The sequence below is a fragment of the Diadema antillarum genome, unplaced genomic scaffold (assembly GCF_040938485.1).
Source record: "Diadema antillarum isolate AM-2024a unplaced genomic scaffold, OU_Dant_1.0 scf00000143, whole genome shotgun sequence".
Taxonomy (NCBI): Eukaryota; Metazoa; Echinodermata; class Echinoidea; order Diadematoida; family Diadematidae; genus Diadema; species Diadema antillarum.
In genome coordinates, this window is record NW_027271032.1 from 2,769,585 (window position 1) to 2,785,946 (window position 16,362).

The 16,362-nt window shown below is 37.5% G+C and overlaps 1 protein-coding gene across 1 annotated transcript; it reads right to left on the reverse strand.

Annotated features, from left to right (window-relative positions):
* Window positions 1–5,627: 5,627 nt before the first annotated feature.
* On the reverse strand, window positions 5,628–8,011 carry LOC139721466 (EKC/KEOPS complex subunit Tp53rkb-like). Its single transcript, XM_071632783.1, has 2 exons — window positions 7,769–8,011; window positions 5,628–6,517 (listed from the first exon to the last, which is right to left on the reverse strand). Exons 1-2 carry the CDS (start codon window positions 7,962–7,964, stop codon window positions 6,033–6,035), a joined length of 681 nt encoding a protein of 226 aa, XP_071488884.1. The 5' UTR covers window positions 7,965–8,011; the 3' UTR covers window positions 5,628–6,032.
* Window positions 8,012–16,362: the final 8,351 nt, after the last annotated feature.

A 16,362-nucleotide genomic window follows, 5' to 3' on the forward strand; every position in this document is an offset into this window, starting at 1 on the left:
TTAGAGCGTGTGCTTAACTCTTTTGTTATGTACTATAAGGGCGCCTGAATATTGTCAGCCAAAGTTAAAATCTAGTGAGCTCAGCCTTGATTGCAATGTATGTCGTCATACAAGTTTTATGGCAAAAGAAGGGCACTACTACGCTGGAAAAGGCAAATTAGACAAAACACTTGCAGTTTTAATAGAGAAAAAGAACAGATTGATGGAAGAAACTGCAGTCTCAAAGTAATTTTTCTGGTCAGCATTTGGACAATTTATTATGAATTTAGGCCACAAATGCAGACACTCTTTTCTACATTTTCGGAACCTGGTATACCAGGTTTCCATGCGTGAAGTAACGCTATGGGAACCTGGTTTGCCAGGTTCTGTGAGAAATGGGTTAAGTACACTTACGAGAGTGAAAGTGAGAGGCTAAGGGCTGTATTTTACTTTTCGGTAATACTCAAGTTGTCTTCCAATGGTCTTGATAAAATCTGAACAAAATATGTCATTTCACTGCAAGAATGTTAATGGAAAGCCATGGAGAGACCATTTTGTATCAGCATCAATTCTCCAAAGGCAAGACCCCCTTGGCAAATGATATATGTATAATGACATATTGTCTGTGAGGAATATTTGAGGTTCTCATACAGGTGCAATTTGCATGATCAATGTGTCCTGTGACATTCTTTGCTGATAAGTCATCATCTCTTTGTAACAAATGTGAATGATTCTGAATATATGTACCTGTGTAATGTGAAACTTCTGATGTTTCACTGGTTATGTTGGTAATAAATGTTTCAATCACTCTTATGGTGTCTTGTGGTCAATAGAATTATTGATTCCGAGGTACTGTAAAACAAGTTTGCGAATTTCGTGAGAGCCAAGATTCGCTAAATTAAAATGCATGTGAAAGTTCTTGTCTACACTATATGCATTGAATGTTAGAGGCAACTCGCAAAAGTTTCATGCCCCTAAAAAGGCCGTTGGCTCCAATTCATTCAAATTTCATGCCGCGAAAATATTGTGTTTTACTGTACATCACAAATCCATGTTCAATTTGAATTTAATAAACAGAGTAGAATTAAATAACAAAATGGTAGAAGTTTCATGGAAATCAGTTATAGAATAATAAAGTTAGTACCCCTGTTCCACTGAGATTTTTCTTATCGCTCACTTGTCAGAAGCAAAGTTTCCAGTCACAAGTCCAGTCAGTGTCGGACAGATGTCAAGTCAGTCAGTTTATTTTTTAGGTGTCATGCATGTCAGTTGTGTGACTATTGAGCATGTCCAGTTGACATCCTTTAACAGTCTGTTGGGTTTCCAACGATTAAACAGTCATTGCACAGGTTAACTCGAGTCTTGATTCTGGGGCTCTTTTGGCATTGGTATGGTGCCTTGGTGCAAGTCTCTGGAGCTTGTCGGATCATATTCCATCTGAACTCATTGGAATGCTGAAATTTTTCAGTTTGTGAATCAGATGAGCCTCCGATGGTCAGTAGAATGGGGCCGTAATGAAATATTAAATTGTACTTGTACATGTTTTACAGAAGTGTCATTGGTCACCATACTGCATATTGTGTATGCAAATTGACTGGAAGTGGGATGTATTGAATTGAATTGAACTGAATTGAATTGATTTTCCATTTCCATGACAACATGAACAAAAGACATGATACATAACATTGACACACAGGTAAAAATACAAATGACATAAATGGTTGCAAAAAAAAAAAGACAATATGAATGGTATATAAACTTCTTAGTGTTAATTTGCCTACAGCCTAGTAACACACCATTTGATTCACCCACTCCCTCCAATTCTCTTTCTTTGGAAGGAATTCACTCTAGCATTCATCAGTTGTTGCTATGCAGGGTAAGCCTCTGACAAGGTAATCTTTTGTAAAGAAAGCATGCATAAACTCGAATACATACTAGAACAATCTATTGGATAAAGTGCCAGTTCTTCCATAGTTTCGTCACAAAGCTATTTATTACCAAAACAATGTTTTTGATATTAAAAAAAAAAGAATTACATTTATGCCCCCTTCAAAACTCACCATTGCTTAGTTTATGAACAGCAACAACTGATTAAAAATTCTTTCTCTTTTTCTCGGGGGTTTAATGTCAACAATGTAATTTTACAGCAAAGATTTGTTTGTAGGTCCGCAGGAGACTTAAGATGATCATCCCATCATCCCATGTAATTTGCATATGTGGTTGCAGTCATTGTTTCAGTTTAGTAAAAATGTGTTGAGTTTTAAATTCACAGATTTTATCAACACTTGTGTAATTTTGCTTTATTGGGGCAAGTGTTCTATGGTATATTGTCACAGGCAACTGTTACCCAGATTTGTTATACTGTTCGAGCTGAAATTTTCGCGGCGGTTTTATTTTTACACGAATTTCGCGAATCGCCTTCGAACAGCGAAAATAACGAGTGATTAATGTTCTAAGTTCAATTAGACCCTCGTAACCGCGAAATTAACAACACACTAAAATGTCCTCCAAGTAGCAATTCGCGAAAATATCTGTACGCGAAAATTTCAGCTCGTACAGTACACTGTGTGTACAATGACAATTACCCGGTGGGCAGCAAATGAACGTTGATTCAATTGAGTTACCCTAATTCAAAATTGCCACACATTACCAAGTCTTTAACTGCAACATCAGCATAGATTTGCCAAATGCCATAGTTTATGATATTTGGCATTTTTTTCTTATTACAAATAAAACAAATTCAGCATGTGATGAAATTTGATTTAGCATGCTAATGTGCAATTGGTCTGTTTTTCTTTTTTCTTTAATTTGCAATAAGTATTCATCGGTATTATTGTTGCCATGCAGAAGATGGCAGCCCTATCAGTAATTCCCTCATTATGCAGATGTCACTTTATAAAACAAATGATTAATGTACTAGTTCATTAACACAAATAAATGAAAAACAAAATGGTTAAAATCCATGTCACACATGTATACTTTATTTCCCTTGTTTTATCCCACAATCTAAGACAGTGAGTAATCTACATACAGTACAGAACAGGCAAAATGCAATCATGGATGACAATGATGTAAAATCAAATAATGAAGCAAAAAAAAACCTTGCCAATGAAAAATGAAAAAAAAAATGACACAAACCTTCCTTCAATTCTCCTATTGACTCTGTCAACTTCTTTGGACAAAAATCCAGGGTAATTCTCAACATGCTTCCAAAAGATCTTCCCAAATATATTGTTACGTGTGATGAGTTTTACATACTCACATGCCACATGATTACATACAGTCAACCTTGCTCTAAAGTTGACCTCGCTTAAGTTGAATAATCGCCTATTATAGTCAAAGGTCTTTTAACGCCCTTCTCTTTATATTCAACTGATTTTTATCCCTCATAAGTCGAATTTTCTCTAAGTCAAATCTATTTCTTCAGTCCAAATAGATTCAACTTAGTAAGTTTGAGTGTATGTATAATTTTCATGTAAAATTTCTGCACATGCAAGCTGCGTATGAATGTACACATACAATTTTGTAGTAACTCCCAGTGGGGTTTCTCATTAAAGAAACATAGTCCACGTCCCCTAATTCAAACTTGCAGAAGTCAAAGAATTGAAGTTGAAAAAAGTTTCTACCCAGTATAGATATAAATGTGTTAATTCTGTTGTTAGTTGAAATTTGTGTAAGGCAAAGGATTCTTTCTGGTCCCTTTGGATATGACTTGGGCGAGGTTGACTGTAGTATCAGAAGAGAATGCATTGTGATTAAAAAACGGGTAAAAAAATTAACAGTTACAGATCTGTGAAATTTTTTAGCATACTTTTATTTAAGGAAAGACAGGACTTAGGACCACACAGCTCCTTTATCAATATTCTCCACAATATGCAAGCTGAATGATTCCCAAAGAGTGATCTTTGTCACCTTGAAGAGTGCCACCATTTGATAGACCAGGTACTGCCCATTTTGTGTTTACATGTAAAACATCACAAATCTCACATTTTCATGTTAGAATTTTTTTTTAGTTATTGATTCAACAAAATATACATGAAGGTTGTCACTTTGTCAGCCTATTACACATTCTCGTGAAGGATGATTAATCCTTGCTACATATACCATTACATCTGCCTAAATATCACAATTTGATCCACTCGTGTGCATATGCAATGACAATGTGATGCACAAGAAAACACTTGTCACATATCATGTTAGATATCTTATGGCCAAGATATGGTTTGACAAGCAGTCTCATACAAATTTATCTATTCATTTATTTATTTATTTTTTGATAGTACATACATTCAAACTTTATATATTCATACACTTTGCAGTGATTTGCCAAGTACATTAACCCATTAAGGACAAACTGATTTTGCTATAACATATGTACAGATCGTGGTTCCACTTTATAAGGAGGGGATCAGGAGATAAACTTCTCTCCCATTTAAGCAGGCCTCCCACTAGGGCAGTGGCCCTTGGAAATCTCTCCACATACATGTATGTGGGCATTACACAAAGCCATGCACAGCTTTTCTATCCCTTACAACTTTAAGATCCATGGCAACAAGTACACATAAGCTAAAACACCTAAAGACAAAATGGCAATGAAAAATGACACAGCAGTCTCCAAAGTTGTGAAAATGCCTCACTGGAACAATCAAATTCATTTGTTTTGTGTATGATCGCAAGTACAATGCCACCCATGTACTAGTACATAGTTCCATATCAAAACTACATCCTACTGCCCGACAGCAAATGTTAAGACTGAACAATCCCCAGAATCCGTCCAGAATTGGTTAGATTAGAAGAAACCATTCTGGTGAGGAAAAGAAATCCCTGATGTTATTTCTGATGGATTTAGTCATCATCTCTTAACAGCAATGAGGAAAAATTGAAATGTTTTGCCAAAAAAAGAAAAGTCAAAATAAAGCAGTTTGTGATTAAGTAGTGAAAATATTACCTAAAAACTTTGTTACACAACAGAAATTTGCACAATTATCAGGTGAGCACTGTATCTAGACCTGTTGCATATTGTCATACAAACAAACTGCTTGCAATTGAATCAAAGATAAACCAAACTTTGGTGCTCTGTCTCATCCTCTTGATGGAGACATGTCCCTACTCTGAGACTTCATTCCAGAAATTTATTTCTGACTTGTGTGGGACTCTGTAAACCAGTAAAAGCCACCAAACTGAACACTTCTGGTAGGTTGATAGTGACATAATGGATTATTACACTGTAGTATCAATCTTGGTGCACACACAAACCCAACTTGGAGCTGGAATACATGCTACCCCAGAACTTCCAGACAGGTTGATGGTGTACTGCAACAGCAGTTACAGTGGACTCCCTAATACAACAAAGTGCTCGAGACCGCAAGTTTTCTTTCGTTATATCGAAATTTTGTTATAACCGAACAAATAAACAACTAGAGAAGCACTCTGAGAGCGCAGACCTCTGCCAGGCAGCTCATTTCCACCACTGGTTTTGTTCATCTATACAGATCAGTGATTTCCACCCATACATAAGCATGCTGAAAGTCGCCCAATTTCCCCGATATAGAAGCCTTTTGTTATGTCATCAACTTTCAGCAGCACGGCACGCCTTGCCCTAGCAGAAACTAGAGCACACACTTTAGTGCACGTATGAAAACCTCAAAAATGTGCAGCTTGAACTCCCAAGTTCATTGACCCTACCTGACAAAATATAAGAAATCCTTCATAAAATCCACACAAATTCCTGGATCACAACCAAAATTTAATCATGTGATACTTGTGCCATTCTGAACCTTCCCTGTAAGTATCATCCAAATCCGTTCACTACTTTTTGAGTTATTTTGCACAAGGACGAACAAACAAACAAACGTTAATGAAAACAAAACCTCCTCCCTTGGCGGAGGTAGTAAAAAACATAAGAGCTGATAATATTGAAGCCTATATTTTTACTTCGTTGTAACCGGAATTTTGTTATAACTGTGTTCAGTATAACAGGAGTGCACTGTATAGGCCTACCCTTACAGATCAAACATCTAAAATATATCAATAACCATCTCAGTCCTGGACTATCATCCCACCATGACTCTCTTTCGGCCCCTCTGTCTCACTTCCTCCAACTTCTTCATGACCTCCGAGGACTTCTTGTAGTTTTTGGTGTAAGCATCAAGAATAGCCTGGAAGAGTTTCTCTGTATTGGGATGCGTGCTCAATAGCGCCCTCTCTAGAACGTAGAGATCCACCCCCTTGTCCTCCCACAGATGAGAGGTCTGGCTCAGGCCGAAGTCGATCATCACCAGCGGCGAGTCCTCGTACGGTTGCCGCAGCAGCATGTTGGATGTTGTCAGGTCGCCGTGGACGACATCAACTGCGTGCATGGCTGCGACAGTTTTACCCATCTTTGACGCAAGGCTCAAAAGTCTTTCATCTTCCTCCGTTGCACCCAATTTTTGGAGTTGCTGAATGTATTCTCTGACTGTCTGGGAATCCTCTACATATTCCATGTGAATGGAATGCTGTTTGGTGTCTACAAAGTACACCACTGGTGTAGCAATGCCTGGATTGTTTGTGAAAGGCCAAAACATTGGCTGCATGATAATAAGGTTATAGAGCACAACCTAATTACCATTTACTCCTACTTACATTTACACGAGTCATATCAAAGGTCCTGTTTACCTTTGGGAGCAGTGATTTCAAAAATGTTCAAGATATCACATTTGATGCGTGAGCATAGGTCAGATGTACCTCAAAATATCCTACCATATAAAAATTTCACAATAAAGCCTAAAATATATGGCAATATCAGCATTTTTCTCATTAAACCGTAACTGTAGACGGTTTAGTATGGAAACATCTTTATTATGAACCTATTGTTCACATTTTGTACACCGTAACAATACTTAACATCGATTATACTGGTTCAAAATTTTACATTGGTTGCTTCTATCCCTAACTCCCACTTTAGAACTATTTTTGTTCCATCTGCAAATAGCAAATTATGCCTATAATAAAACAGTATCATATAATGAACAGCTGTTATGAAAACATCAGTGCATCATAATCTCAGATATAACAATTAAAATGCTAATGCACAATGTACAGAATGTAAGCTACTCCTGAATTAAAAGGAAAGAAAAAGAACTATAGAGGCAAAAAGCCTGGGAGAACAAGCAATTAATCCTTAGTTACATCTCTCCTGAAAAAAAGGAGAAAAAAAAAAAGAATACAATGTATAACACAACTATTCAATTCATATAGTTCAAAAGTGGGCATGGGTGTCCACAAAAAAACAACAACTACAACTTATCTACTTTGATAACCTGCAATGACTTTTCAAAGTCAGTATTGGCAATCTTGACCATTTACTATTTATTTCCCATTACCTAGTGCACACTTTACACCCTTTTGTGACAGATAAGTTGTATTCCCAAATGGGTAATCATGATATCATGAAGAGCTTGGATCATGTAATTTCTCTCTCATTCTTTTTTTTAAATCTCTTTTCTCTGGCTTACCCTGTTGTTGTAACACCAAATGCAAGTTGTAACTCATTTACCAAGTCACCATAATTCTTCATTATTCAAGAAAAAACATCTCTTCATTTGAGACAAATCCCTTCTACTTTTAGAAAAATTTCTTGGGGCTTTATCAAAAGGTGGTAATACAAACTATAGTAAATGTATTCATTTTTTGGACTAGAGATGAGCTTGACACTTGTTACTTTGATAAACATCAATTTGTCATGAAAAGTTAATTCAGCAAATTAATGATCATAACAAATAGCAAAAAAAAATAGTGGTTGAATTACCAGCTTTCCTGCATTTCATGATGGTGCGCACTTCCTGACCTGTGCGCTTCAGAGACAGTTTGGTATCCAGGGTGGGGTGTCTGTATGTCTTTTTAAACCTCTCCTTGATGATTGAGCCCTTGCCCATGAAGGTGGTGTGATAGATCCTTGCCTCTGCACCCTGCTTGATGAGCTTTGCACCATCTGAACTGGCCATTTCTTCTGCAATTCTGTTCTATTCCAGCTTTTATTCATTTCAAAAGAAAAAAGTATTTAACCTCAAATTAATCATCAAATGGACTCTGATACTATATTAAAGCAACTCACATACAAACAACAATGTTTTGGTGCAGGTAGAAATGGATCCCCTGTCGGCATTAACGTAGGCCTTCTGAATCCATTGTATATCATGACAATATGAATGTAGAGTTGATGAAGAGTTCTCTAGCCCAGGCAGTAAAACATAGCCTACACAAATGTCACAATGCAGATCCCAGAATGCGATACTACTGTACCATACTCGTATAAAAATACTGTACAATGCAATGACGTACACAATTTGCAACGCAATAGCCAATACCTTTGTTGTGACATGAGTAAATTCCAATTCTTACCTCTCTAAAAAATACTACCCTATTTATTAATAACAGACACTTAAACGACTACATTTATAAAGTATGAAGAATTTGATACCTTTAGGTCCTATTCTGACAGAATGCAGTTCATCAGCTTGTCTAATCTAAGCTCTCTTTTCATATGAACGATCAAAGTTCCGTACAGCCAGTGCGTGCACGTAAGTGGGACAAGCAAGCCGAAGCTGCTGGGCTGGGGAGGGCGGGCGCGGCGTGTCGAAAGACTGTGTGAAAGCGCCCAAACCATGTGCAGCTCAGCTAGCGGCACTGCTAGCAGACGCCATTCCAGTCTCGCTACAAAATACTACAAAAATACGTTCTTAAAAGATCTTAAGTACAAAACGCTCATGATGAAATAAAATTTTAATATCTAAAATTAATTTTAAAACATAAAAAGAGGCTAAGATCATGTTATAAGTCAATGATTAAACATTTCAACACGATGTCAGCTCTACATCTTACTCAATACCTTCCCATCATACACCCTCTGATCCCTGGAACACTTCCTCTTGAGCGACACGTAGCAGAGTAATCGGATGTCAGCTTGAATCGGTCTCAATAACAAACTCAAAATGTCGGTAAATCTGTTCACCGTGCTCAACAAATTTACGATGAGTACATGACAAAGACACCACAGAAGCTGAAAATTATCGATGCCTACCTGACATACATATTCTTGACAGGTGTTGTGCAGTTTGTGTTTACTGCGCCCTTGTCGGAACGTTTCCTTCAACTCCTTCCTCTCGGGGTTTATTTCCAGCGTAGGTTCGTTCATTCTGACCGGTAAGTTGTGGCGTGGCGTGGCGTCTCGAGCTGCGTCCGTGATTCGGTGTGAACTGACTAGAATTCTAGGTCTAGTATGCGAAACCTGCTGTAATGCAGCTTTGGCCCTTTGCCTTTACTCTTCTCCCAGCTTTTCTTTTTTTCGTCTTCTCTTTTCTTTGTTTATGTATAATACAATAATTGATACACTTGAGAAGCATGATAAGTTACAATGTAAGTCACTAAGTGTAACTTGTTGGTTGGGCATTGGTCTATTGTTTATCACGTAGGCCTAAATTTAATTTGCACTTAATATCTGATATTGAAATTCTATTGAATGACTTGTGTTACTTGGATATTTGAATTTTACTTCTTAGTTTTTTAACTCAAGATCACCTGAGCCGGATGCTCAAATGTGCTGTTGCGATCACTCTTCATCCGGCGTCTGTTGTCCATCCAAGGCCAAGGAGGGACATTTTGATTTGTAGGGTTGGGGGTACCACCTATCGTCACCTTAAGGATCTGTACTGTAGCTTGTTATTCTAATTCTAAAAATATAACACAAATTCGCCTAATTCTTACCTCAAATATGCCATAAATACTGCAGTTCTGAATGTCGTGACCGTCTCGTTGATTATGAATCTCCGTTTTTAAAATAGCGAAATTTTAGTGCGTGCGTTTCCGTTTTCTTCGCGCAGCTAAAAGGGTACCTTGCGATCGGCACCCCTCCCCTCCTTAAGTAATACATGTGAATTTCACAGCATAGGTAATACACGTGAATTTCACAGCCATGCAATATATGCGTCGTTACTGAGCGGATGTGTAATTGAAACGTTTTTAGCTTGGTTTGTTAGCTTGTTTTTGAGTTTGATTTTCGTTTCTTCGTTTTTATTGTCTTTATAGCTAATGACACTTAATCCCGCGCGTACCTTTTCGTTCTATACGCAAACAGCCATGATAGGCAGGGTGCCGATGGGAAGGTACCCTGCCGATAGGTGGTACCCCTACCATACCTCCTTGGCATTGGCTTCTTCGTCTGTCGTCCGTCGTGCATCGTGCATCGCTCATGCCCGTGCGTCGTGCATGAAATTTTTAAATTTTCATCATCTTCTTGAAAACCCCAAGACCGATTTTCACCAAACTTGGCAGGCAGCTTTAACTATACACAGCCCAGTCGCTGTAAGTAGCATTCGCACAGCGTACTAACAGCGTCTGGATGGGTTACCCTAGCTAGCTTAGGGGATAGGATCTCAACTTGTTCAAATAGGCACCATGCATGCCTACTACCTGAGGGGCCCGGGGGCGGGGGGTGCCCCCCCCCCCCCCCCCAACAAATTAAGGAATCATACAAATCATCTTCTCTAGAGCCAGAAGTGATAAAGCTGACTTTATACTATGAGTTCGTACATTGATGACTGTAGTTTCAAGTTTGTTCATGGCGGAATCAGGGGTACCCATGCTCCCTTGGGAACCAGGGGAGGAGGTGAGAGGGGTCCCAATGGGGGCCTTCTAAATTGGACATTTTCATCTTTTTCTTGAAAACCCCACGATGAATTTTCACTGAACTTGGTAGGGAGCATACCTAGGGGGATAGGATCTCAATTCCTTCAATTGGGCACCATGCCCCACCTGGGGGGCCCCAGGGCAGCCCAACCCACCCCCAGGTCCATTATGGAATATTTAAAGATCTTCTCTAGAACCAGACGTGGGTAGAACTAACTTAGTACAATGAGTTAGTATATTGATGACTGTTGTTTCAAATTTATTATAAAATGGTAGAATCAAGGATGCAACCCAGCCCAGGGAGGGGGTGGGATGGGTCCAATGGGGACTTAAATTGTATATTCATATTCTTTGACACCCCTTTATGAATTTTTACCAAAACTTGGCAGGTACAATGTAGCATGCCTAGGGAGTTATGATCTCACTTTGTTCAACTGGGCACCATGCTCCCCTTAGGGACCCCTAGCCCCCCTCCCCCCCCCCCCCAAAAAAAAAAAAAAAATAAAAAAAATAAATAAATAAATAAAAAAAATTGAGGAATATTTACAGATCATTGTCTGTAGACCCAGTGATAAAGCAAAGTTAATACCATGATGACTTTAGTTCCAAGTTTGTTCATTGCAAATCCAGCGAGGGGTCCCCTGTGGCTGAGGGATCCAAATGCGGCCTAAATTGTACATTTTCATCTTCTTCTTGAAAACAACAAAATGGATTTTCTCGAACTTGGCACATAGCATTTATGGGGATAGGATCTTGATGTGTTCGAATGGGCACCATCCTCCCCTTGGGGGCCCCAAGGGGCCCAAACCTCCTAAATTAAGGAATTCATATTCTATGTAGTAATATTCTGTAGAATCAGAGAGTGATTGTAATGCAAGACTTTTTTTCCAATTTGCATAGTCCAACTTTTTGAGTACAGTGTACTTGGCAGGTATTTTTACCAGTGTGATGGAATATGCAAATGGACACTATGTTTCAGCTCTCAAAGGTGCCCCCCCCCCCCTTTCCACCCCAAGTTTCCAATTTTCTCATGTACATGTAAGAGTCTGCAAGAATGCATGAAAGATGATCTTGTAATACTTGGCTGAGTGCGAGACCCCCCGGGTCTCTTGTTTGTTAAACTTAGATAAAAAAGCACCAGTATTATTTAGCTGCTGCTGCTGCTGATGATGAATTAATCACCACCAAATGATAGCATGCTATATAACACACAACACAGAGCATGGACTGAGAAGCCTGCTTAACATCACATTTACCAAGCTGGACTGACTAGATTTTGCTCCTTTTCCTTTTCTGCACGGGATATTCTCTCTGTCCCAACTCTATATGGAGCAGACTGCCACTGCTCCCTGCACCAGAATTTATAATTGTTTGATTGTGATTTTTTTTTTCTTCTGTTTAAAAAAAAAAAATACTGCTTGAATGTGAATTCATTTATAAAAATAAAGCTGTAAGTATTCAACCTTGAATGACGCACCTTTAAACAACAACAGTGATTACACTCTAGACTTGACCACAGCACACTTCATTTAAAAGAGAACTACATTGTACATGACCGTTTTTGATAAACGGTGGACTACATTGTAGTATCAATGCAAATACAGTACTGCTAAATTATTACATTGTATAGATCTATCTTTTAGCACTTTACTGTTGGACTGTAAATGAAATTTAGATTATAACGAAAGAAAACTGCCGTTCCCCGAGGACTTCGTTATATTGTATCAGGAGCCCCCTTTATGAAGTTTTTATATGGTCTACATAAATACACATCATTCCATTTTAACTTGGAGTCACACCAGTTTGGATAGTTGCAAAGCTGCATACTGTATTTTACACTTGTATCTGTCCTATTGGCAACCAGTCTAATTCTGGATTACTTGAAGTGACATCACTGCTCACAATATAATGATTTTGATCTATGCTGCATTAGTCAAGTGATTGCATGCTGTATACGCCAAATATTTCGCGAAGTTTTTATTTTCGTGAATTTTGAGAGTAAGCTGCTCTTCGCGAAATTAAAAACACGCGAACATATTTACTCTGATCCTGATATGAATATGACGTACACGTACACATTTCTCCGTTCAGTACACGATTCCATGATCGCGAAATTAACCACTCGCGAAATCGTCGGGAAGTCTCGATTTGCGAAAATTTAGACTCGCGAAATATATGGCGTATACAGTATATGATGATCACTGACTAGTACATTGTACAATTTGTGTAGACCTTTTGATGTACCCGGTATGTAATATGGTACACTACAAAAGATTGGTACATTGAACACAGTATTGTGCTGGCATACGTGCCAGACAAACTGTCATAATTATCAATACAGTGCACTCCTGTTATAACGAAATGCTCGGGACCGGCAGTTTTCTTTTGTTATAACGAAATTTCGTTATAACCGAACAAATACAATATATAACGAAAACAAGGAACCATGTATATAATATATCATATTATGTTTGCTGAATACTCATCATACACTGCAAAGCTATGTGAAATGTGATGGGATAAGTGTATTACAATAATAATCGCAAGTTCCCCTCAGAAACGGTGTGTGACACAAGGAGCGAACACACGGTGGTGTGAAGCGTTCACCAATGCAGAGACGCTATAAATGCTTGTTCCGCTACGTATTTTCGAAAGCAATTCGCATTTTGTTATAACAGAGAACATTTCTTTTGTTTTTCTTTGTCTGTGGCACTCGGAAAAGACTTCGTTATAACGGAAATTTCGCTATAAGTTTCGTTATAAGCGAATTTTGTACCATAGACTTTAATGGTGATAATTTTCGGACCAGAAGATTTACTTCGTTATAACGAAATTTCGTTATAACCGTGTTCGTTGTAACGGGAGTGCACTATACATGTAGTACATGTACATTAATCTGATGGATGAGATTCGTGCTGCCTTGTTCACATACCATGCAATGATACACTAGTCTTTTGACTTGATGGCTCACAAAAAGAAATGCATTTTCTTTGTCTATTTGTCTCACTGCAGTCTGCCTAAGGTTACAAGTCAACCCAGCAAATAAGTCAAATTTTCAGGGAATTTCCACAGAGCGTGCCTTTGCCGATTTTATCTTCGCCAGTGTCATTCTCCATCTTGTCGTAATGAATTTTATTGGATAGATCATCCGTAGTACCTGTAGTGTATGAGGTAAGAAGTCATTTCCTAATTTCTCTCTCACAATGATATCATTGAGTGGCTGTTGCATGGTTATCAGATTGAACATTAGAGAAAAGAGCTGCTACATATTACTTTTCTCTGTAAGAATTTTTTTCTCTTTTTTTTTTTTCAAATACGTGTCCCTCAACACTCTGATTAGACAGAATCTTTTTGATATAATTATGTGGAAAGGGGCCATAGGACATACATTACATGCTGTTTATGAAAAAGGAACTTGAATTAGAATTTTTCAGAGTTCAGAAGTTAGCGCAGCTACTGAAACTGCAGTTTCATATGTTTAAGTTGGCTTTGAATAATGGAGCAAACTAGATGAACAGAGTGGGATCTGCCTCATCAAACTCCAACTTCTGTTTTTACCCACAAGTTATGAAATTTTAAAGCTTTTCATATTTTTGCTGAATATTGGCCACCTTCACATGTATATCATTTGCAAATTACCTAAGATGTAATCAGCTCTCAACTCTTGTATCGTTCATGCCAGAAATTTAAAAAAAAAATCAAGTTTCTGATCAATAATTCAAGCACTTTATATAAACAACAAGTCATCGTTGCTGGGTTATTGCAGCACAATATGCTCCTAAGGATACATTTTTCTTTTTTTAATTTGATTTGATATTGTAACTGTGTGTTCCAGTTGAGATATGTATACACTGTATATTTTGTTTTTCTTTCTCTCCCAGAATCCAAAGTTGTTGTTTTTTATATGCTGAAAATGTACTGGTAAAATCCAAAAGGCAATTTTGTGCTCATGACATCCAAACTTATCATCACAAGGTTTCCTTGTATTGTGGCACTTTATGCTGGTCAAGTAGATGATATGACTTGTAATGTATAGTGAAGAATATTACAGAATATCTTTAATTGATCTTCTTTGCAGAATAGTCTATACTTTTATCATTAATTGCTGCTGATCTGTGTGATCAATGTATTTTGTTTTTTCTTTTTCTTTTTTTATTGAATGCCTTACCACAGGTAGATTGTATGGCTTGACTGTACTCTGGACTGGTAGCATCTGATGCATCCAAGGACAACATTGTTGTCATGACGTTACGATAGTGGAGAGGTCCAGTCTTCGCCAACCATTCCATAGCAATTTCTAGCTGATTACTCTGTTATGAAGACTTAATTCACTGTTTTCTTTCTTTTTTATTTTATATTTTTTCCCTATAAGTTGCCTTTTCCACAACCCCAAGCAATAACACCATTAAACCCTCATCTTTGGCATATGACCTTCCTTGCTTGCCTAAAATTGCATTTAAAGGGATGGTATAGTTTTGGTCAAGATAGAGGATTCAGACTTTTAACCTTTTTGCGAGATAGATAGAAACTACTCGTGCAATATGTAAGAGAATACAATTTTAAGGGGTATTCAAAGTTTATTTGGTGATAATCGGTTTTGAAATGGCTGAGATATCCAAAAACAAAGCAAAGCAAAGTGATTTTAGTAAAAGGTGGGTCCCACCTTTCATTAGGACCTCTTTGTTTCTGGATATCTCGGCCATTTCAAAACCAATTTTCATCAAATAAACTTTGAATTGCTCTTAGAATTATATACTTTTTCATATTTTTTTTAAAGGTTTCTCACTATCTCGCAAAAAAAGTTGGAAACCCGAAGCCCCATGTCAACCAAAACTATTCCATCCTCTTAATGTGTAGATTTTATTGCCCTTTCTGCATTAATTCCAATGACCTATCAGTATTAAACATTAAAAAAAATCCAAAAAAGGTCTTTCCATCACTATGAAACTGTGTCCAAGCCATAGGCTGAGATAAGGTTCATTTACTTACCACTATGATAATAGAATGGAATATAATTTAATCGTGAACAATACTCTGAATTAATAATTCTTTCTGTTACTGCTCTATACGTACATACAGTACAAAATGCACAATCTAAGTGCTTGCTTTTTCCAGTTCATGGTAGATCCTACCAAAAGGAGTACATTATTACAGTGACAGTTTGCAAACCAAGAGATAATACATGTATCCTCACCAGTCATTGGTTTTGTACTACTGTCTTAACGATTAAGCCTCAAGATGATTGCAAGTATAATACTAATGTAGGTGTGATTTGTGCAGCCGTCCAAAGATGGTTTTGTTGCCACATCAGCTGTAATTCAGATTTTTTTTTTTTTTTTTTTTTGCCGCTGTTATTTTGATTAGAATTGCCCTGTAAACATCAGTAATTTTGTCTGTATGGTCTTGTCTGTTTTCCATGTTCCTCACAAAATGCAAATACACCTGTATTGTACCAAGCAAACAGTTTGGTGAAATGTGTGCTTTGAGTTTTTTTTTTTTTTTTAATCTGGGAAAAAACACACACTATTTCCAATATCCATAAAGATAATAAAAGACAATAAGACTGTCCTTTCCAGTGGAAGCATATGCACAAATAGTGGTGTAAGTGGACATTGCTGTAAGTTAGCTAATATTTTTCCCAGTTTGTTTTTGTTATTATTTTTCTTTTTCTTTTTTTTTTGGGGGGGGGGGGGTAGGCAGAGTATACTCATTAGAGTA

Excerpts from the sequence above, each read along its gene's own strand:
- LOC139721466 (XM_071632783.1), bottom strand. The coding sequence starts at position 7,964 with ATGGCCAGTTCAGATGGTGCAAAGCTCATCAAGCAGGGTGCAGAGGCA. Across the intron at positions 6,518-7,768 it reads CATGAAATGCAGGAAAGCTG|GCATTGCTACACCAGTGGTG; the intron begins GTAATTCAACCA and ends CAAACAATCCAG.